The 23,898-nt window shown below is 41.7% G+C and overlaps 1 protein-coding gene across 2 annotated transcripts; it reads left to right on the forward strand.

Moving 5' to 3' along the window:
* Window positions 1-202: 202 nt before the first annotated feature.
* Window positions 203-22,136, forward strand: WFS1 (wolframin ER transmembrane glycoprotein). 2 transcript variants are annotated; one of them, XM_060778042.2, is made up of 7 exons: window positions 203-408; window positions 9,516-9,598; window positions 11,547-11,691; window positions 13,364-13,534; window positions 14,446-14,526; window positions 17,384-17,529; window positions 19,634-22,136. In XM_060778042.2, exons 2-7 carry the CDS (start codon window positions 9,524-9,526, stop codon window positions 21,443-21,445), a joined length of 2,430 nt encoding a protein of 809 aa, XP_060634025.2. In that variant the 5' UTR covers window positions 203-408; window positions 9,516-9,523; the 3' UTR covers window positions 21,446-22,136. The 2 variants fall into 2 exon arrangements, with proteins under 2 accessions (XP_060634025.2, XP_060634026.2); XM_060778043.2 differs by lacking the exon at window positions 203-408 and adding an exon at window positions 446-737.
* The last annotated feature ends 1,762 nt before the right edge of the window (window positions 22,137-23,898 follow it).

The following is a 23,898-nucleotide window of genomic DNA, read 5'->3' on the forward strand; positions in this document are numbered from 1 at the left end:
CCCCCCCCGAAACGAAATCCTGGCTACGGGCCTGGTAGACGATTCTCCCTGCCCCTTTATTGGGTGATGTCCTTAGGCAAGAAAGCTTCAAGGTCAAGGTTTGTTCTGGAGGCCTTTCCTTCCTCCCTCCCTCAGGGAAAGTGGTGATTCCTCTCCTTGCGCGGAATGTCCCTCAGGGCTCTCCGTAGCTCGGGACTTCCCGCACTGGGGGCTCCGCGCGGGCTGTGATTGGAGCATTTCCGCCTGGGAAACAAGGGGCGCGAGACGGAGCCGAGGGAGGGAGTGAGGGCAGGAAGACGCCGCTCCGGACAGCTCCTCCCCAAGGGCTGGGCCGCCCCTTCGTTTGCTCAGTCTTCAGGGACCGGCTCTCCTCAGCCCACTCGCGGCGGCGGACGGCGGAGCAGCCAGGTGAAGGGCTCGTCCGGGGCGGGGGGCGGGGCGGAGAGGAGCGGCCCCCTTTCAAGGCTTCCCTCACTACCTTAGGCCTCGCCCACAGGCCCCTCCCTCCTCTGGGCTTCCCCAGGAGCGCGAAGGAGGCGTGGCCAGGGCGGAGGAGCTGTTTTGACACCTCTCGCCCCCTCTCCTCGATGCTGTGGAGTCCGAGGAGCTGCGGTTCTGCGCCACACAGGGCCGGGGCCTCGCCCAACAACGCCCGGAATCCATGGCACTGAGCCACGTCCGAGTTGCCACCGCTTTGCAGCATTTCAACAGGGAGGAGCATCAGATCCTGCACTGAGGCAAGGGCAGAAGTGAGATAGAATCATAGAATCAAGGAGTTAGAAGAGACCTCATGGGCCATGCAGTCCAACCCCCTGCCAAGAAGCAGGAATATTGCATTCTAATCACCCCTGACAGATAGCCATCCAGCCTCTGTTTCAAAGCTTCCACCACACTCCGGGGCAGAGAGTTCCACTGCTGAACAGCTCTCACAGTCAGGAAGTTCTTCCTCATTTTTCCTCATTTTCCGATGGAATCTCCTTTCTTGTAGTTTGAAGCCATTGTTCCATTGCGTCCTAGTCTCCAGGGAAGCAGAAAACAAGCTCCCTCCCTCCCTGTGACTTCCTCTCACATATTTATATATGGCTATAATATCTCCTCTCAGATTGGAATGCCAACCTTTTGGTCAGCAAGTTTAGCAACTCAGTGGTTTAACCCACTGCACCATCAGGGGGCTTCTCGACAGGCCCTATATCCCAGTATCTGATCCAAGGTTTTCTGCATTCAACTGTATTATGAGTCCCCACTGCCAGATAATCTGGGATAAACAGCAAATCTGGGATCATATCCTAGGATATAGGGCCTGTCTGGAAGGGCCCTGGGACTCAAAGCCATGGCTTCAAATTACAGGAAAGGAGATTCCACCTGAATATTAGGAAAAACTTCCTAACTGTAATAGCTGTTCAGCAATGGAACTCTCTGCCTCGGAGTGTTTGGTGGAAACTTCTTCCTTGGAGCCTTTCAAAGCTGGATGGCCATCTGGCAGGGGTACTTTGATTCTGCTTTTCCTGCATGGCAGGGGGTTGTAATATTCTTATAGTGTATGCTTTATGTAATTGATTATGTTGTTGTTTATGTTTTGATTTTATTTTGTTGCTGTGTTTTTGGGCTTGGCCTCATGTAAGCTGCCCTGAGTCCCCATTGGGAAATGTGGCAGGGTACAAATAAAGATTATTATTATTAGTAGTAGTAGTAGTAGTAGTAGTAGATGACCCATGTAGTCTTATCCAACTCTATTATTCTAAGAGGAGTATAGCATCTAGCTTGAGAGAAGTCATAGTCTCACTCTATTCTGTTTTGATCAGACCTCACCTAGAATAACACTGTGTCTAGAGCATCACAATTCAAGAAGGGTATTGACTACTGGAACATGTCTTAGAGGAGGGTGACATAAATGATCCCTATGTGGATCAGCTTAAAGGACTGGGTATGTTTAACCCGCAGACGAGAAGGTTGAGAGGTGACATGAGAGCTATGCTGAAATATTTCGAAGAATGTCATACTGAGGAGGGGGGTAAACTTGTTTTCTTCTGCTCTGGAGACTAGGTATAATGGAACAATGGATTCAAATGACAGCCGAAGAGATTCCACTTCAACATTTGGAAGAACTTCTTCACAGTATGAGCTATTTAACAGTGGAGTATGCTGCCTTAGATTGTGGTGGAGTCTCCTTTATAGGTTTCTCAATAAAGACTAGTTGGCTGTTGGGAGTGCTTTGATTATGTGTTTCCTGCATGGCAGGGGGTTGGACTAAATGGCCCTTGTGGTCTCATCTAGCTCTATGATTCTATGATATACAGTGCAGATGCATCCTTGTGGAGCAGCTCTAGGCTAATTCAGCAAAGCAAGATTACCAGGACTGAAGATTAGGAAGAACTTCCTAACTGTTGTTCAGTTAAAAGGGGTCCTGTTGGATTCCAGAAATTGTACACTGGCTTTCAGAAGAATTCTGTGCTTGGTTTGTGCAAAAATAAGGCCCAATAAGTGTACAGGCATTCCCTCAAAATTTCTACACAGAGACCAGATGCCTCAGCAAACTATAGTATCTTTGCTTTTGGATGCCTGGAGTTCACAGTAACCTGTGCTTTCTAGCCTTTTCTCACCTGCACCACCATTTGTGTGATAAAGGCTTCTCAGGCCCCTTCTACACTGTTTTTAGTCCCAGGATGTGATTCCAGGGTATCTACTTTGAACTGAATTATATGAGTCTACTGCTAAATAATTTGGGATAAACAGATAATCTGGGATCAGATCCTGGGATATATGGCAGTATAGAAGGGGGCTCAGTTGTAGTTTGAATCTTCCCTTCTGTTAACTTTCTTGCTTTCAAACTTTTCTGCGCTCCAGCCTTGGACATGTAGTGTTACCTTGTGTTGATATCTGGCTGCACTTGAGTTTGGGATACTGTTACAGCAGCTGCACTTGCCCTCCAAGCAGGAGTCAAAAAGTTTCCAGCTAGAGTTAGTACAGGTCGTTGTGTAACTTTTCTGCCCTTAATACAGTGGCTACTTTATGTCCACTGGAGTTTGGTTTTGTTACCCTTCGATGCTCAGGACCCAAACTATACAGTGGTATCATAAAATGGTGTCCCTCATAAAAAAAAAAGCAAAAGCAAGGTTGTCCTTTTGGATTAACATAAATAAATAAATCTGTGGATAATTCCTTCTAATGTCAAATACAATGCAGCTCAGTGTTGTCAGGGATGGATGCTACAGAAAAATAATGAAGATCATATGATGCTTTCCCCTCCTGACAGTTGAGTGTACTCAGAGATATCCAGAATGCACAAAATACTGAATATCAGTTAAATAAACAAAGAAGCAAAAAAGGCTGGGGGGGGGGATTGGTATACATGTGCTTTTTACAGCCAGAAATATCCCCAGGAAGAACATGCCTGTCAGTGCTAACAGAGGTTGGGGATACACTGCACCATTTTCTTGCAAGTCCCACATGTTTTTCATGAAGATCTTCACAACATGGATAAAGTGTTTGACTAATCAGAAAAATATATTTGTCAAGTATTTTTTAAAACTTAGAGAATATATATATATGAACAGTACTTACTTGTATGTTCATTACTATTGATCAGCTATTACAAAACCAAATAACATTATTGCAGCTGTAGTAAAGTATTCTAATGGTTAACAGTGTTAGCTAAGGTCACAAATGAACCATCGATAGAAACCTTAGCTAACATTGGTATCTTTCTGGAATCACCCGAGGAGGTTGGGAATTGGAGGCACTATCCTATGCACTATGATTCTCATCCTGTCTCTCAGGTAGATTCCAGGTGGTGTTGCTGGACAATAGCTGCTTTTTAAAGTCCTATTCTGTCTCCAGTGCTGTTGAATATCCATATGCAACTACTGTGAGACATCATCAGGAGGCATGGAACATCAGGCTATCTGTTGACACCCAAATGTATTTCTCTTGCTGGGTTGCTGTTAAATTTTTGGGCTGTATGGCCATGTTCCAGTAGCATTCTCTCCTGATGTTTTGCTTGCATCTGGGGCAAGCATCCTCAGAAGTTTGTTCAGGAATTGCCTTCAAAGCTAAGGACAGTGTGTCTTATCAAAATGAATACCTGGAGGCAGGGCCGTAGCCAGAAAAAAATTTCGGGGAGGGTTGAACATTGGGGGGGGGGAGTTTTGAAAATTTCGGGGGGAGGGTTAAAAATTTGGGGGGGGGAGAGTTGAAACCTGCCTCTTAGGTCACGCTGAAACAAAGAGCACAGCGGGGGGGGGGGGGGGCAGAACAGCCTTCAATAGTCTGCAGCTCCGCCCCTGTCAACCACCTCCACCAAGTCTGGCCTCCTTAGTGAGAGCATTCAACACCACCCCCCCCCCCAACATGGTTGCTTTGCTACATCGGCTATTGCTGCAAGTAATGACAGTGTGAATAAATTGTCAATATTTGCTTGAGATAGTGCTTGCAGGGAGGGACTCTTAATTTTTTGCGTCTCATAGACTTAGCATGGGGATAAGCCAATGCCAGAAGGGACAGAAAGTTTCATCTATGCTGATGATCGTGCCATTACTGCTCAAGCAGGGAGCTTTGAGATGGTTGAACACAAGCTCTCCGAAGCTCTAGGTGCTCTAACTGCCTATTACAGGGAAAACCAACTGATCCCCAACCCATGTAAAACACAGACATGTGCCTTCCATGTCAAAAAACAGACAAGCATCCTGAGCTCTGAGGATCACCAGCCTGGGAAGGAATCCCACTGGAGCATTGCAGCACACCCAAGTACATGGGAGTCACTCTGGACCGTGCTCTTACCTACAAGAAGCACTGCCTGAACATCAAGCAAAAAGTGGGTGCTAGAAACAACATCATACGAAAGCTGACTGGCACAACCTGGGGATCACAACCAGATATAGTGAAGACATCTGCCCTTGCACTGTGCTACTCTGCTGCTGAGTACGCATGCCCAGTGTGGAACACATCTCACCACACTAAAACAGTGGATGTGGCTCTTAATGAGACATGCCGCATTATCACAGGGTGTCTGCACCCTAAACCACTGGAGAAATTACACTGCTTAGCCGGTATTGCACCACCTGACATCCGCCGGGAAGTAGCAGCCAATAGTGAAAGGACCAAAGCAGAGACATCTCCAGCTCATCCCTTGTTTGGGTGTCAGCCAGCACGTCAACGACTTAAATCTAGAAATAGTTTTCTAAGATCTACAGAGACACTCGCTGGAACATCTCAGCAAGTGAGAGTCCAAACCTGGCAAGCTCAAACCCAGAGCCTCAATCGATGGCTGATACCAAATGAGAGACTCTCCCCTGGGCACACAGAGGACTGGGTGACTTGGAAGGTGCTGAATAGACTGCGCTCTGGCACCACGAGATGCAGAGCCAACCTTCAGAAATGGAGCTACAAAGTGGAATCCACAACATGCGAGTGCGGAGAAGAGCAAACTACAAACCACCTGTTGCAATGCAACCTGAGCCCTGCCACATACACAATGGAGGACCTCCTTGTGGCAACACCAGAGGCACTCCAAGTGGCCAGCTACTGGTCAAAGGACATTTAATCAACTACCAAGCTTGCAAACTCTGTCTTTTGTATGTATGTTGTTTGTTCTGTAAAAAATGTAACACAACTGTTCGGTTCCCTGGCACGATAAATAAATAACGCTATGGAATTCTGGTAAGTTGTAGTGTGGTGCATGCTGAAGACCTTGCAAAACTACAACTCCCATAATGCTCAGTTTAAAGGGATGTCAAGCTGCAGCAATTCTACAAGTCTAGGGGCACCCTTAGAAAGGCATATATAAAGGGAATGCTCGTGATTCAATATATATATGCCCCTAGGCAATAAATATATTGAATCACGAGCGTTCCCTTTAAGAGACAGGCTCTCCTTGGCCGGCTCTGCCTTCTTCGCCTGCTCCTGTCAATCAGGCTGGGAAGGGGCGCAAGGCCGAAGGCGATTGGCTAGCTGGAGGAACGCCCCTCCCCGCGCTGCTTCAGAGAAGAGAGAGAGGGGAAAGGAGAGGCAGAGATGGCAGCAGCAGAGGCGCACCGGGTGCTGGTCTATGGAGGGCGAGGAAGTTAACCAGTTAACGAAATTCATTAGTAAACCTGTTAAAATTAATGAGTAAACCAGGTTTATTTTTTTTAACCTGAAAAATTTCGGGGGGGGGGGTTGAACCCCTAACCCCCCCCCCTCGCTACGGGCCTGCCTGGAGGAAGTAATGGGGGAAAAACAGCTGAGGTCGAATCAGACAAGACTCATGTACTTACTGTCAAGGGTTCTAACCTGGATTTAGAGGTGTGCCAGCCATTCCTGGATGGGGTTATACTGCCTCTGAAAGATTTTGTTTGTAGCCTGTGAGGTGCTTCTGTATCCACCAATGCAAATGTCAGCTTAGATAGATGGATGGCCAGGAGTGTCTTTTATCAGCTTTGGCTGTTATGTCAGCTGTGCCTCTTTCTAGAACTAGAGCATCTAAAACACATGCATTAGTAATAGAAAGGCTGGACTTTTGCATTGTGAGTTACATTAGGTTGTCACTGTACTAAGTCTGGAGACATCAAATAGTTGAAAACCTGGCAGCCAGACTGATTACTGTCATATTTGGGAATGATCATATCACACTAATATTAAAGCCACTTTACTGGCTTCCAGTTGGTTTATGGGCAAAGTTCAAAGTTTTAAAATGGTTTGGGTCCAGTTTACCTATTGGATCGCTTTCTCCCATATAATACACTTCGTACATTCAGGACCTTTGAGCAGTGTTTGCTTCAGTAAGCCTAATTTGGTCATGGTGACTCGGAGGACTTTTTCTTCAGTCCCCACTTCCTCACTCTCCCCCCCCCCCCCCCCCCCCACAATTGTGGAATGGCCTGGATATGCTTTCTGAATCTAAAACAACATTCAGAAACTATCTTTTTGAGCAGGCCTTCCCAAATTATTTTAAATTACTAATCTTAAAATATGAATTTTAAATTAAGGCCTGGTTAGGGTCTTGATTATATATATTATTTTGTATTTTAATATGTTGTATTTTAATATGTTGTTTTTCACTGCCTTGATCTGTAAAAAGTGGATAATAATTATCATCATTTATCTGGATGCACCAGAAACAGTTAAAAAGCAAAAGTATCCTGTGCAAACAAAAAAGGAGGAGGCAGTAATTTTTCAAAACACAGTTGTGCTAAGAGAGCAGCAAGCCAGTATTTGAGGCACAATTCGCATCCTGAGTTCATGACTGCAAAGAGAGTGACACCTGGACCTACCAGTTTTCTGGTATTCCTTCCCTATTCATAATATGAATTGGTGTGTGGGTGGAAGATACTGGCTCTTTTTTCATGTATGTAAAGATGTGATGGGAAAGAATCTGCATGTACTAGGAATGGGATTACTCTTCTTGCACTTCTTGATAGGACTGACAGTCATAGTTATACAAAAGAGCCTATTAATATGGGGTCCTGCATGAGGATGAACAGTCGTGGTGTAAATCTGGTTAAATTTTTGACTGATTTTTATATCCTCTTGCTGTGTGCCCATTGATAACATTATAACTTACCACTGTTGACATAATCTGGCTCATCTTTATTGAAGGAGAGCTCAAAGTACAGAGACTTTGTTTGGAGAAGCTGGGAGAAGCACCTTATCCTTTGTATATTTATTGCAGGTAAATCCCAATGTAAACTTAAAGGATTGCAGCATTGGATTCTTGAAATGCATTTTACACATTAAAATGCAAAGCTAAGAAGCAAAGAAATGGTTGAAATGACTGAACCACACATGACTTAAATGCAGTCAACTCGCTGGCAAGACAGGAAATATTAAACTGAGTGGAGTTTAACTATTCCAAAATACTACACCATTAATAGAATAAATAGTGATGAAACCAAGTACATAAAAATCACAGTATGTGGTTATGATGCTTTATCTTGAATCTGGAAAATAGATCCATAATTTTATCAGAGAAATCCTCACTTAAATAACAGGAATGAAAAAAGCATTCAAAAAGTTATGTGGGCATACTATTCATGTCCTTCTAAGAACTAAGAAAGTGACCTCTAAATGTTTGGGTTTGTTTTGAAATTTAGCCATTCCTTTTTCTGAGTCAGTATTCTTTAAAAGGCCTGGTTTCGAACTGAAAATAAACATGTCCTCCAAATATAGATTAACTGGGGAAGGTGGAAGAGAGAATGTAAAATCAAATAAATAATATCTTCATCTTCTTGGTAGTCTAGAAACACTGTGCTTCACTGCCTCTTTATTCTTACCATATTTTTACAAAATTTCTATTTTAGAGTAGAGCTAGAGATACTGTTACACATTATCACAATCCCAGTTTCATAAAGCTACATCAAATATACAGTATATAAAGACTCAAACATTTAATACAAATCAGCACACTTTACTTGCAATCCTGAAGGATATCAATAATTCTGATCAGCTATTATTGAGGACATGAGCCACTTGGTTGTACAACTGCCCAATTATCTGAAGGAGCAATCTTCACAAATGATTTAGCCCCTCGGGCCAGCAATCAAGGCAGGGGACTCAAATTACAGTTCATTTAAATCTGTTCAATCTCACCTCTCCTTAGTTTTAATTTTTCCTGCCATATCAGCCAGTTGACTATTTCCTTTTCCTCTCACATAAACTTCTTATATAAATTTACGTTTGTAAAAATGGTTGTAAAATTACTGAAGGAGGAGAGAAAAATGCAGGAGTATGAAGGTGACAGTGTCTCGGGTAGGAAGGAAAAATGAAAGGAAGCAGAAATAAATTTAAAAGTTTTCCCCCATGATCATAGGCACACTGTTCAAAGAAGGCAAGAGGAATGTTGACAATTCAGGAAAATTTGAGCTGGCCACCAGAAAGCGAACCACGGAATGAAAGAGAGAAAAGGCACTTTAGCTTTTTATATGGACAAGTGATAACAATTTGGAAATACGTGCTCTAAGTCAGTTCCAGGGACAGGTGAGACCCAAGAAAACAGATAAAATAAACAATTCCTTGGAAAAGAATAAAGAGAAAACAAAGTCAAAAGACTTTCCAGAGAAGTTGGGAAAGCAGTGAAGGGATGCAAGGAGCAAATTAGCCCAACCCAAGTGCCATCTTCTGAAAAACATTGGAAAGTGGGGCACAACACAATAAAATGCATAAATCCTTGAATGAGAGGATATAGTTTTTAGTTTTTAATATTGTTATTATGCACTGTCTTATGTCTAATTGCACTATAATAGTTATTTTTGCTTATCAGTGTATGTATTTTTATGGCATCGAATTGTGTACGCCACTCTGAGTCACCTTCGGGCTGATATGAGCAGGGTAGAAAGAATGCAAATAAATAAATAATTATAAGACATTACAAAATAGACAAGTTTAGGTGTAATCAGGCAGCTTTTTGTAGATATGTTCTACAAGCAGAAGTGCAAGAAGGTAGGAGCCATTCTCACTTTTGAGATAGAGCCATGGCATATTCTATTAGAATGATCATCACAGTAAGTGTCAACTTCCCATTTTATTTTTTCTGATTTTTTTAGAGGCCGTGATGGAGGGACAAGAGGTACCTTTTGAAGAACTGCTGGAAAAAGCAAAAGCTGGGGAAATTCAGGCACAGACAGAGGTAATTTTCATGTTTTAGTCATACTCTCTTATGATGGAGGCCCCAGCCCAGTTTACCTGTCCGAATGCACCTCCCTTTATGAACCACCGCGAAGACTAAGATCTTCTGGGGAGGCCCTTTTCTGAGTCCTGCCACCGTCATAGGTGCGTTTGGCAGGGACAAGAGACAGGGCTTTCTAAGTGATTGCCCCCTGGCTATGGAACTCCCTTCCTGGCAAGATTAGATCAGTCCCCTCCCTTCTGTCCTTCAGAAAGATGGTAAAGACCTGGCTGTGAGACCAGGCCTTTGGGGAATGAGGCAGTAATAAGGAACCCACTCCGTTAACCGGAGCCATCACGGTGTCTTAAGATGGTTTTAAACAGCTGATTTTAAAGTAGATATGACTGATTTAAATGTTTGTGTATATTCATAGTTATTTTATGTCCCGTCATGGAATGTTTGCTGTTTGTATGTTGCACTCCGCCCTGAGTCCCCTTTGGGTGAGAAGGGCAAAGTATAAATGTCTCAAATTAATTAATTAAATAATTAAATAAGGCATCCTTATCAGATATGTAGACAGTACAAAATTGGGAGTGGTAACTAACACATTGGAAAATGGGAACAGAATTCAAAAGGAACTTGATAAGCTAATAAAATAAAACTCAACAAAGAAAAATGCAAAATTCTACCTTGAGAATTGTACCAAATGTACACTTATAAGATGGTGAATGACTTCGCAGCAGTACACAGCATATGTAAAGGACCTTGGTATTATTGTTGATTGTAAATTAAAACATGATTCAGTAGTGTGATGCTGCTGCAAAGTTTCCAGATTGAGGGAGACTGTAGTTTCATTATATTCTGCACTAGTCAGGCCTCATTTGCAATACTACACTGAGTTCTGGAACTTCATTTTAAGAAGGATGTAGACATGTTGGAGCAGGTTCAGAAAAGGGCAACAAGGATGATAAGATGTACAGTTTGGGCAAAGACTGAAAGAGCTGGGCATGTTTTTCTTAGTAAAGAAAACATTCAAAGGCGACATGGCTGCATTCTTTAAATATCGCAAAAAAGAGGGTTTGTTCTTAGCTGATTCAGAGAGTAGGAGGGTTTGAAGTTACAGGAAAGTAGACTTTGATTGAACATGAGAAAAACTACTTGACAGTGAAAGAAATTTGGCAATGGAACCAATTGCCCAGAGAGGTGCTCCTTTTCTGGACGTCTTCACAAAAAGAAGATGGAAGGTTAGTACAATATAGTAGGAGCCCCCGGTGGTACAGTGGGTTAAACCCCTGTGCTGGCAGGACTGAACACTGACAGGTCGCAGGTTCAGATCCAGGAAGAGGCGGATGAGCTCCCTCTATCAGCTCCAGCTCCTCATGTGGGGACATGAGAGAAGCCTCCCACAAGGATGATAAAACATCAAATCATCTGGGCATCCCCTGGGCAACGTCCTTGCAGACGGCCAATTATCTCACACCAGAAGTGACTTGCAGTTTCTCAGGTTGCTCCTGACACGGCAAAAAAAGTACAATATAGTGATGTATAGCGTTGATATTGTACTGTTCTAATGGTATAATGTATCGTGTGTGTGTGTGTGTGTGTATGTGTGTGTGTGTGTGTGTGTGTGTGTGTGTATATATATATATATATATATATATATATATATATCTTGTAAGCCACTCCGAGTCCCCTTCGGGGTGAGAAGGGCGGCATATAAATTTTGCAAATAAATAAATAAATACTTCCTCGGTAGGCTCTAACTGAAGATTCTGCATTGAAGAAAAAGTTGAGTCTGGGATAATTTGAACTTCTTTAAGTTAAAAAAATCTGACTAGCTGTTAGTTTATGTTACATAGACATTATCATATAGAATAAGTCTAACCTGTCTATTTATAAGTAAAACACTTTTTTGTACAAAGGGACAAAATTACAAACTATCTAAAATATTTTTTTTGCATTTTTGTAGGTGGGCAAATGCTACTTGAGATTAGCAGAAGACCAAGATGAGGAGCTTAACAGTTGTACTGGAGTTGAATGGTTGATGCTTGCTGCCAAGCAAGGGGAAACAGAAGCTGTTAATCAGTTGCAGAAATGTTTAACAGAAAGAAAAGGTATAGGTCCTACCTGATCCAATATTGTTTTTGGCTGTTTATTTTGAGAGACTTAGACTTCATTCCACTCAGTCTTCGCTCCCTTTCTCTGCACTGCCAAGTGAGGCTCCCATAAGAAGGCATTCTATGGCCAAGACACCACCAACTATCATCGCCACCTCAACCTAACATGCCTTAGCTAGTGGTGTTCTCAGTATTGCCCAGACAAAATAGAGACACATGACTGATAACAGCAGGAGAAGGAAAATAAGCAGCACCCACACTCCATTGCCACCTCAGCTGCCCCACTGGTCCAAAGCCTGCAGGGTCCTTCTCCTATATACTGCATGTGTATGGTTTGCCAAGCAATGCTATCAATGCCACTATGCAAGACTGAGGTGGCAGTGGCAGTTTTGGGGAGCATGCTCTGTTCCCCATTACAGGAGCAGTTTCAGCTATCTGTCACCACCTTCATGGAGATGTCTCTACTCATGTACATGGAGGAGGGAAAGACAAGGTGGAAGTGATGGTAGAGGAGAACATAGGGGCCCAACTTTGGTTCAGGGTCCAGTGGTTTGGTCACCTTCCTGCAAAGTGGAGGCCCTGATGGGTCAGCTGTTTTGCTGCCCTCTATGCCTCTGTTTCCCTTCCTGCCCTCACTAACTGGAGTGACTTACAGGGAGCGGTCAACCCCTCTGTTTAAGGAGCTCCACTGACTGCCGTTCATTTTCCGGTCCCAATTCAACATGCAGGTTCTTACCTACAAAGCCCTGAACGGTTTGGGACCCGCCTACCTACATGACCACATTTTTGTGTACGAACCCACGCGATCTCTTCGATCATCTGGAGAGGCCCTGCTCTTGCTCCCGCCCCTTTTGCAGGCGCGATTGGTGGGGACGAGGGAGAGGGCCTTCTCTATGGTGGCCCCCCGGCTCTGAAACTCACTTCCTAAGGATATCAGGCAAGCCCCCACATTGGCAGTCTTTAGGAGGAGCCTGAAAACGTGGCTGTTCCAGTGTGCCTTCCCTGAATAAGAAAATAATCCCCCGCAAAATGTCCTCAGAAGCACTTTAACTACTCGTTGGGTTGCTCTCCCTTCATTTCTTTTAAAACCCTCCTATCAGATACATCCTTCCTCTGTTCACGCCCAGCGTTTATTTTTAAATTTTTAAATTATTACATTTGGCCCGGCCATAGGTTTTTAAATCCTTGTGTATTACTGTTTACATGTGAGTTATATTAGTTGTATTGTTTTTGCTTATTGTTTTTTGGTTTATTGATGTGTTGTTGGACTTGGCCTCATGTAAGCCGCTACGAGTCCCCTCGGGGAGATGATGGCGGGGTATAAATAAAGTTTTATTATTACTTGCCTTCCCATTCTGATGCCACTCCGTATTGCTTTATGGCATGTTTAATAGAGACTTTTAAGCCTTGCCACACATTTATAACCTCTCAATCTCACAAGGTTTATAGTTCCTATTAAAAAGCATAGGAAAGCAGCAGAAGTGACAACAAATCTGCCAATGTGAAGGACCGACTGTATTTTTATCCATATATTATGTCAAGCTGGAGGGAATGGTGCAATGCCCACAACGGGATGTAAAGAGGGTAACAGGGTAAAAAGTTTGAGAACCACTGTGCTGCCCAAAAGGTTGGACAATAATAGTTTATGCTTTCCCCCCGTTTTCTTGAGGCATCACTTTGGAGAATGAGGAGGAAGTGAAGAGAATATCATCAGAGACTGATTTGGAAAGAGCTGTAAGGAAAGCTGCCTTAGTCATGTATTGGAAATTAAATCCAAAAAAGAAAAAACAACTTGCTGTTTCGGAGCTATTAGAAAATGTTGGCCATGTTGATGACGAAGGTTTGTATCTCATATAAATATAAAAATCTGCTGTATGCAAAGAATTCTGTAAAAATTATAATACCACAATTAACAAGTAAAGAAAAACCATGTGTTGCTAACTTGCGGAAGAAGAAAAAACTGTTGCAGTAATAGTCATAAGCAATATTTTATTAACATATAGAAATATGAAATAACATCTGTGTATCCCCATGCATGCTTTTGGATGAAATGTCTGGGAATGGTAATATTTATTAGTCTGGTCATAAAGGACAAAATTATGTAAAGTAACATAAGTGGTCTATCTAGCCATAGCAGATTTTATTCCCATTGATATCTTTTGCCAAGTTAGAAATTTTTTAAAAAAAGATCAATTCTCAATAAAGATCTATGATTGTCTGAAAAAGTGTACTTTTTAGGATTGTCATATTTATTTATCCACAAATTTACCAACCACTAATTGTCAAATAATTTTTTCCCTCACTCTTCTTCTCTTCACTTACTAGTCCAACTCTTTCTTATACTTTCATATAAATTCCACTGTAGGGAAAAAGATTTTGGTAGTTTACCATGTTTAATCTAAATTATTTCTCAGAAACCCTACCCATCTGAAAATTTCAGAGCCTGGCCAGACATATAATTGCCAGCTTTTATTTATTTCCATGTCAAAAGCATTGCATAAATAAGTATAAAACTGATAAAATAGAGGGAGCACAAGTAGTTAATATTTATTTATTTATTTATATCATTTTTACCCCGCCTATATCAGCCCAAAGTCGACTCAGGGCGGTGAATAATTGCCAACTAATTGACACACATTAATATTTCTCATCTCAGCCCTAAGGAAGCCATCATGGTATGCCGTATTGATGAGTTTTTTGTCCTTCCATCAGAATATTTTCACTTGAACTAACAAGCACATGTTTATACAGACATCGAGAAGCCGCCTGGCCCAATTCCAAAATGTGTTCAGAAGCAACGAAGAATGCTGGAGCGACTGGTGAGCAGTGAATGTAAGGAAACCATTTTTTGTCATATATTGATGCTTCCATATGTCACTGTCTATTATTAGTTGTTACATGAAACTGTTAACTCTTTTTAGGATAAAAGATTTTCCCAGAAGATTAATCTGCGGAACAATGTGGATTTGCTGCTACTGTGCCATGAATTTCAATATACCTGCCTCCCAACTACAGCAGTTTTGTGTAGTTTGGAGGATGGGGGTGGGTCTACCCCTGGCTTGAAGTCCATTTTATGCCACTCTCACCATCAATCAGTTTCACTGCTGGTATTTGAAGAGAAGAAAGGAGTAGCACATGGCTAAAAAGATGTGTCATCTGTAATACTGTGAACTCCATTCAATTTATGGTCTTGCTCCATCCATTTCTGAACATACATCTGCCTACAATTAATTGCAACTTTCAACTGACTTTTCTTGAAAGCTAGCATATGACAGATAGATGAGATGTCATGTAATCCTTCCCACAATGATTGCTACTCATCTCAATTTTTCCAGGGTGCAATTACTTTTATTTTTTGGAAGTGTGTTTGTGCATATACAGTCAGCATTATTTTTTAAAGTTGCATTTCTGTAGATAATTTCACGTTGATATTAGTCTATCCCATCTGTCAGCATTTGCTTAGTAGGACGTCCAATGCCTTATCAAGGCATACATATAAAGTATGAGCATGAATGTATTTGCAAAATGGAGGTGTCGGAACCCAGATGCCTTAAAGAGCCAGACACAGGAGTATGTCCAAAACAATAGTTTATTAAAGCAAAGTAAACAGGACTCAGAGACACTTGCTTCAGTGCCTCTGGTCAAAACTCAAAGATTATAGCAATTTCTAGCTTGTAAAACAAACTCAGAAAATAATCCGGATTAAACTGGCAAAAAACCCGGATTAAACAAGAGTTCTTCTAAAGCGCACCAAAATCACACAGTTCAAGGAAAACAAACAAACAAAGAACTGTGAAGAGAAGCTGTCATCCAGTTGCAGTCAAAAGTCGAAGAAATCGCAGTTGAAGGTTCCAAAGTCCACAAGGCAGCGTAGTCGTCAAAAGCAGTCCGAAGTCAAGGAGAGGGGAAATCCACACTTACGAGAATCCAAGCTGGTTGGTACACGAAGCAAACAGCAACCTGCAGATCCAGGACCCAAGCCCAACAGGAAAGCGGCAGCGACAAGACCCAAGGCACGAAACCAACATTTTGCCTACTGCAAAGTTCTATCATTCCAGTGCCTACATTTATCTTACAGCTCATCATCCGATGATGAGCTGCCCTCCACCCCATCCTCATCACTCTCAGCTGGCTTAGCTTCTACAGCTGAACGCCAACGGCCATTCCTCCAACTCTTCCACCTCTTGTCAAGACTTAGGTCTCCCCATGATTCTGCCACCAGAAAACCCCGCAAAAGTGTCACTGGACATTGGTTGAGTACACACATTCGGAACCTCCTGTACCTTGGTCCAATCCATGGCTCCTCTTCATCCCCATCACTCCCAGACCCATCATTCCCAGAAAAACCCATGAAATCCTCTTCCTCTGTGGGAGCAATAAGTATGTCCCGGATCTTCTTTCTCTGACGCTCCTCGTCTGATTCCTGCTCTCGAGGAAGCCTCTTAGTTCCTCTATTCCCATCTGTACCTCCTTCCTCCTCCTCACTCATTTCACTCTTGGAGAAACCCTCAAAGAACTCTTCATCAGTGGGTGCCATAAGTATCTCCTGGATCCTCTTCCTTTGCTGTTCCTCGTCTAACACCTGGGCGCCTCGTTTCCCTCCTCTACCACTCCTACTACCAGTTGCAGCGTTGCCAACAGATTCTACTACAACAGGAAGGGAAAATGGAGTGGCTGGAAATAATGTGAAATATAGCACCCATAGCACTATGTAACATGATTTTTGTTCCTGGGTTATAAACGTCATTTCCTAATTGTTTCTACCATAAAAAATGAAAAAAGTTTATTAAGCTGCAAAATGTTTGTTTTTGCGAGACATCCTGCAGCATATTTTGCTATAGTTTTTCAGTGAATATCTCAATGGGTCTCAATCAATTCAACAGTTTGTTGTAGCCACAAAAACGAAGTTTCTGGAGTATAACAACTACTTTCAAAGTAAGTACCGCACAATTCAACAGGAAATAACACTTTCTAACCAGGAACTGATATGTTTTCAAAATTATGTGACATAGTGTATGTTATGTTACATGTACCACAGGAATATCCTTTAGCACACATGGTGGAAATTTGTGGCTGCCAATGTTGCTTTCACTATGTTATAACAGGTGTTGCTACCGCAGTCACTATGAACCAGAAAAATGCAAAATGAAGCAGAATTTTTCACTGTGTAGTAGATGCAAACTTAGTTAATATGTATAATTGAAATAATAATAATAATAATAATAATTATTATTATTATATTTCTTAGCCACCTCTCCTCATTGCTTGAGGTGGGTTACAAAACAATTAAACTATATAAACACAGCAAATACACTACAAATACACACACTAAAATGTACCTCCATAAAAGTTACATACCAAAATATAACTCTATGAAATACATATTGAAACACAGATTAAACAAAGGATATGCATTAAAATTCATGTTTATGATTAAAGTCTGTCAGGGTAGGTCTGCTGGAAGGGACAGGTCTTCATTTGTGTCTTAAATTCTGACAACTGATTTAGCTGCTGGAGCTCTATTGGTAGATCATTCCACAGCCTTGCGGCGGCCGATGTAAACTGTTAAAGGGGGGTTTCACTCTCTCACTCTTGCCTAACACATTGGTAGAGTGCTAAAAAAGTCTCTCTCATAACAATTATATTCTGTATTTAATATGTTAATCTGTACTGCATTTATAACTTCCAGCTAAGAAATTCATTGCCTTGGATGATTTTGTTGAAATTACCAAAAAGTATGCAAAGGGCATCATCCCAAGTAACTTCTTTGTACAAGATGACGACGATGATGAATTGGCAGGAAAGACTCCAGAGGAGCTCCCACTTCGACACCGGGTAAAAACGGGACATTTTCAAAATACCTACTGAATTGTTATCCGCCCAAATTATGTCTGAAAATCCATTTTGCAGCATTGTTGCCTAAGCAGTTGCAAGCGGTTTCTCAGCTCCAGGAACTTGTTACAATCAGAGATTTTTGAAACAACAACAGCACAAAAAAAAACCCTGAAAAGTCCAGCAAATCTTTTGCTTTTTGCCACTGCAATACGTTTTGCCCCTACTAAAATAGCACCTTAGAATAAAATGTGTGTGAGAGAAAGAAAGAAAGAAAGAAAGAAAGAAAGAAAGAAAGGGAGATAACGAGAGAGAAAGAATCCTGATGTAGTGAAGCAAAATTAATGGAACTTGGGAATTGAGAATTTGGATTGTGGTTAAGGTTTATTTTTGTAAACTTTTAAAAAAAATCCTGACCTCAATAAAATCTTAATGATAACCCAAATCCTCAATACTGGATTTCCCCCCCAAATTGAGTCAAAAATACTCATTCTGTGCAAGATAGTTTTCTAAAAGTCTGATATGACAGGGTTGTTTTTATATCCATTGGACTTTTGGGATGGGGAAAACCGGAATGACGAGAGGTAGAAAGAAAATTACACTTAAAAAATTAAGTAAAATTCCAATCTGTGTGTGCATTGTTAATGATATGATCCTTTAAAATAAGGGGGAAAAGCATCTGCAACCAAACTAGCATGTAGCATTTTGTATAATTGATGTAAACTGCAAAAAGATACAAGCTATTTCACAATTTTTTTAAGCAGTAACAGATTATGTGGACAATCTAAAGTGAGATCTACAATGCCATATAATCCAGTTTAATGCAGTTAATCTGCATTCTGAAACTGGATTATATGGCAATGTCAGTCCAGCCTAGGACAAGGTGAGATATGTTTTCTGATCTCAGGCAGCCCATCTTCCCCCTGTGAAGAGGGCAAATAGAACAATTTGTGACTTGGTGCAATGATTATTACTGATTTTGAGCATCCATCCTCCTCCAGCTTTAAACTCCTTTTCCACAACGGTGTAGATAGTTTGAACACTTTCCTGGTCCTCCATTTTCTTTCTCACAAGGTGGTTTATGTGTCTTCTACTGATAAGCATAGCAGCAAGTGGCTTAAGAACCCTTGTATTTAGAAAATCTTTAAAGTATATAGTATTGCTATTTGGTTGTTTTCTCTTCTTTTTAAGGCATTTTGTCAAATGAGTTTTCTATTAGAATAAATGATGGGATATAATGGCAGCCAACACCTCCACTTCACCAACATTATTGGCCTGCGAATTATTTAAAAACCAAGCAAATAGATCAAGATTTGTTTGGTTTGATTAGCTTGTTCAGCATATCTAGGGGCCTTTAGACACAGCCATATAACCCAGAATATCAAGGCAGAAAATCCGACAATATCTGCTTTGAACTCGGTTACCTGAGTGCACACTGCCATATATTCCAGTTCAAAGCAGAAAATGTGGCATTTTCTTCAGCTGTGTGGAAAGGGCCTAAGGGCAGATCTAGGCAGCCCCTTTAATGAGGAAATTTCCGCAATAAAAAGGGGGTTGTCCAGACGATGTTCCAGACAAATCAGAATTAATTTGCCACAAACCAGGAAAACCCTGGTTTGTGGTGAATTAATTTGATAACTGGTTTATTCCATGCTTTCTTTGAAGACGTGGAATAAACCCATTGCTTCCGGTGTCTGGATTGCAGTCCAGACAGTATTCCCACAGTTTTACAGGCTAAATTAGCTCGGACAACTGTGGGAATACCAACACCCTCCCCAGAAGCCCCCAAAACACGTAAAAAAAGAGAAAATAACTTACCTGGGCTAGTGGGCTTCATCAGACGGCTTGCCAGGAGATCTCTGGCAGCCGTCTGGTGGAGCCCAAGTGAGTTCTTTTCTTTTTTTACAGTGTCCTGGTGTTCTACTGGACACCCATCCCAGAAAGTGTGTGCTTTCTGGGGTGAGTGTAGATGGGCCCCCAGTAAGATCGGTGTTTTTTAAATATGGATTCTCCTGGGATAAAGGCCTGTCTGGAACCGCCCTCAGAGACATATGGTGATGTGTGGTGCTGCAAAAAGCATTGAATTAACTACATTTTTTATTTTTAGGTTATAAAATATCCACTCCATGCTATTATGGAGGTCAAAGAGCACCTAATAGATGCTGCATCTAAAGCAGGAATGCACTGGCTATCCACCATTGTTCCAACACATCACATCAACGCACTCATATTCTTCTTCATCATCAGCAACCTGACAATCGACTTCTTTGCCTTTTTTATCCCATTAGTGATCTTCTATCTCTCCTTCATTTCCATGGTGATTTGCACCCTCAAAATATTCCAAGATAGTAAAGCGTGGGAAAACTTCCGTACCCTCACCGACCTACTCCTCCGCTTCGAACCTGATCTGGACATCAAAGAAGCAGAAGTGAATTTTGGTTGGAACCATTTAGAGCCATACCTTCACTTCCTGATCTCTGTATTCTTTGTCATTTTTTCCTTCCCTATAACTTGCAAGCACTGGATACCATGCTCAGAATTGGCTACGGTCTCTGTTTTCTTTATGGTGACTAGTTATTTGAGTTTGGGTACAACTGCTGAACCATACACGCGAAGAGCTTTGTTGACAGAGGCTGCTGCAGGTTTCTTCTCCCTGTTGAAGGTTGTTCCTTTTAATCTAGGACAGCTGGATCTGTTATGGAAAACATTTTATAGTCTCCCGATTGGCCACTTCTTTGTGCTGAACCTGAGCGTCCCTTGCCTTTTGTTTTTGTATTTGTTCTATCTTTTCTTTAGGATGGCACAACTGCAGAATTTTAAAGGTACATACTGCTACCTGGTGCCTTACTTAGTATGTTTCATGTGGTGCGAACTCTCTGTGGTTATTTTACAAGAATCATCTGGCATTGGCCTAATTCGTGCCTCAGTTGGTTACTTCTTGTTCCTGTTTGCCCTTCCCGTTCTAATAGTAGGCATTACAGTCATCTGTCTCATTCACTTCGTAAAATGGTTCATAATGCAAGACCTCCTGAAGATTGTGGTCACTCTTATGCTAGTTGCTATTCCTTTGCTTTTCCATTGGTGGACAAGGGCCAGGGTTTCTGTCGTTGAACTTGTGAAATCCCTAACCAAGAGTTCAATAGTTAAACTTATTCTGGTATGGTTGACGGCCATAATGCTGTTCTGTTGGTTTTATGTGTACCGCTCAGAGGGGATGAAAGTGTACAACTCCACCTTGACATGGAATCAGTATGGGTTTGTGTGTGGGCCCCGAGCTTGGAAATCTACTAATATGGCACGCACCCAGATTTTATGTAGTCATCTGGAGGGCCATAGAGTGACATGGACTGGAAGGTTTAAATATGTGAGAGTAACTGACATTGATAATAGTGCCGAATCAGCGATAAACATGCTTCCGTTGTTTATTGGTGATTGGCTGAGGTGCTTGTATGGCGAAACCTATCCACCATGTGACCCCAAAAACATTACCTTAGAAGAGGAAGAACTCTGCCAGCTAAAGTATCTGACGAAATATGACTGCCACATGAAAAGGTTCGACCGCTATAAATTTGAAATAACAGTCGGTATGCCTTTTAATGGTGTGAATGGAAGTAAGCCTGTAGAGGAGGAGGATGTAAAGAAAGACATAGTGTTGAAAGCCAGCAATGAGTTTAAGAAAGTCTTGCTGAACCTGAGACAAGGAAGCCTGATTGAATTTAGTACAATTCTGGAAGGCCGCCTTGGCAGCAAATGGCCTGTATTTGAACTGAAAGCCATCTCATGCTTAAATTGCATGTCTAAACTTTCCCCTGCAGGGAGACATGTGAAAGTAGAGCATGACTGGCGAAGCACGGTTCAAACTGCTCTCAGGTTTGTGTTTAATTTTTTCTTTTCCCCTTTTTTGTCAGTTGCCTCCTGAGCTTGACTTGAACTTGCACTATCATAACCAAAGATATGGCTGAAACACAATCGCACAGCAGTGTTTCAAAAGAACATCTCTTGTTCTGAATATTGCACCTGGAGCACATGCACTCTTAGTAATTCTGCTGCAAAAATATGTTTTAAAAGTAGACCTCGTATGCATATTATAGGCACAGAGTTAAACGAAAGTTAATGAAACACTACTCCAGATAATTCACCCTTGTGCTCTTATAATCCTACACTAATTTGCATAATGTAAAGCTGACCTTGTGTGTGACAATTTGTTAATACCAGTTTCCCATCGTGATCAACTGTGAATCGCACATATGGTAATTCCTGCACAGGAATTACCATATGTGCGAATTCACAGGTGACTACTTGGGAAACTACAGTTACAAGTAAGCAACCTATATTTAGCAGTGATACACAGAATATGAGGCTGGAACTTCTGGCAAGCTGGACAGCACTTCTAAGGAAGACAGGCTTTAATTTAGCCACTCTTGTAATTATGATTGGAAATATTCAGTTTGATTCAATTATGATAATTTTTGTTAGAACAGAAACTGGTTCTACTCAAAAATATGAATGACTGGTCTGTAGGAGTTCACTTTGGAAGTCAATGTCTGCTGCATGATCTGTATGAATACAAACATACAAATTAAACAAGGATTCAAAACCTGTGGCATAAACCTTAGTAGTCTTTTTTGAATACCTCTCATCACATATGCATATACTCTTCAAGCTTCCTTGCGTGTTTATACTATTTGACAGTAAGGCCATATTGACATGTATCCATTTTAGTGGTAATTATTACAACTCAGTCAACAAATTGTGCAAAGCACGAAAGTTATAACAGTACCTATACTTAGAAAGCATCAGCACTTCACTTCAGTAGTGATTAATTCTCTCTTAAGTTTGAAATGGAGGCTGGTGCTTTGATAATGTGTTCCTTCTTGGTTTAAGGAGGTTGAACTAGATGCGCTTTGGGGGACTCTATAAACCTCCACTCTCCACCTCAGGGAGCAGGCCAGTGCAGAGAGCTGAGGAGGACGATGACAATGACGGGACCTTGGTCCTGCCTCAGTGACTGCTATCGGCACTGTTGTTCCTGTTGGGACTTCTCTTCTTCCTCCTTCTCCTTCGGGGTTGGCAAACACAGGGACAAGATGACTACTGTTGTTCTCAGTGACACCTCTTCTTTTTTTTCTTCCTTCAAGAGCAGCGAACATGGGGTTGCTGTTGCTTCTGCTGGTGGGCAGGAATGTGTGTCTGTGGAAGGGGCATTTTTAGCAACACACTGGTTGGCTACAGGCAACTTGCCAGTGTGTCGTGACACACACTTTGGAAAACTCTGCTTTAATTGATTATTTATCGTGTCAGGGGCAACCAGACAATTGTATTACATTTCTAACAGAACAAAACAAACAAACAGACACAAAACAAAATTTGCAAGCTTGGTAGTTGATTAAATGTCCTTTGACCAGTATTTGGCCACTTGGAGTGCCTCTGGTGTTGCCGCAAAAAGGTCCTCCATTGTGCATGTGGCAGGGCTCAGGTTGCATTGAAGCAGGTAGTCTGTAGTTTGCTCTTCTCCACACTCACATGTCGTGGATTCCACTTTGTAGCCTTTGGGCTACAAAGTGGCTTTAATGGATGAAACCTTAACTTTGAACCAAAACTTTACCCAACCAATAAAATTCTCCTTTGTCACCAATCCTTTTTATGTCAATTTGATAGCAATATTTGATATATGGTACATTTATAAAACCTGGGAGACATGGTAGCACATTGTAGCTGTCTTTGTAGCATTTGTTACCTTGTACTTGCAGCATTTTTAAAGATTAATCTGAAATTTGGTAAAATGGATCATCTCAAGTAGACTATCACTGCTGCGTGTCAGTTTTAGAGCTCATAACACTGCTCCTTTACTTCCCTAATTTTGTTTTCGTTGTTGTTGTTTATTCGTTCAGTCACCTCTGACCCTTTGTGACCTCATGGACCAGCCCATGCCAGAGCTCCCTGTCAGCCGTCACCACCACCAGCTCCTTCAAAGTCAAGCCAGTCATTTCAAGGATAACATCCATCCATCTTACCCATGGTCGGTCCCTCTTCCTTTTTCCTTTTTATTTTCCCCAGCATCATTGTCTTCTCTAAGCTTTCCTGTCTTCTCATTATATGGCCAAAGTACTTCATTTTTGCCTCTAATATCCTTCCCGCCAATGAGCAGTTGAGCTTTATTTCCTGAAGTATGGACTGGGAACTTTCCTCCAACACCATAGTTCAAAACTGTCTTATCTTCCTTCGCTCAGCCTTCCTTATGGTCCAGTTCTCACATCCATAGGTTACTATGGGGAATACCATTGCTCTAACTATGTGGATCTTCTTTGCCAGTGTGATGTCCCTACTCTTCAGTATTTTATTGAGATTGGTAATTGTTCCCTAATTTTAGAA

The sequence above is a fragment of the Anolis sagrei genome, chromosome 5 (assembly GCF_037176765.1).
Source record: "Anolis sagrei isolate rAnoSag1 chromosome 5, rAnoSag1.mat, whole genome shotgun sequence".
In the NCBI taxonomy this organism is placed as follows: Eukaryota; Metazoa; Chordata; class Lepidosauria; order Squamata; family Dactyloidae; genus Anolis; species Anolis sagrei.

Coding starts and splice junctions, on each gene's coding strand:
- WFS1 (XM_060778042.2), top strand. CDS start 9,524: ATGGAGGGACAAGAGGTACCTTTTGAAGAACTGCTGGAAAAAGCAAAA. Junction 11,692..13,363: donor ATGTTTAACAGAAAGAAAAG/GTATAGGTCCTA, acceptor CGTTTTCTTGAG/GCATCACTTTGGAGAATGAG. Junction 13,535..14,445: donor TGGCCATGTTGATGACGAAG/GTTTGTATCTCA, acceptor ATGTTTATACAG/ACATCGAGAAGCCGCCTGGC.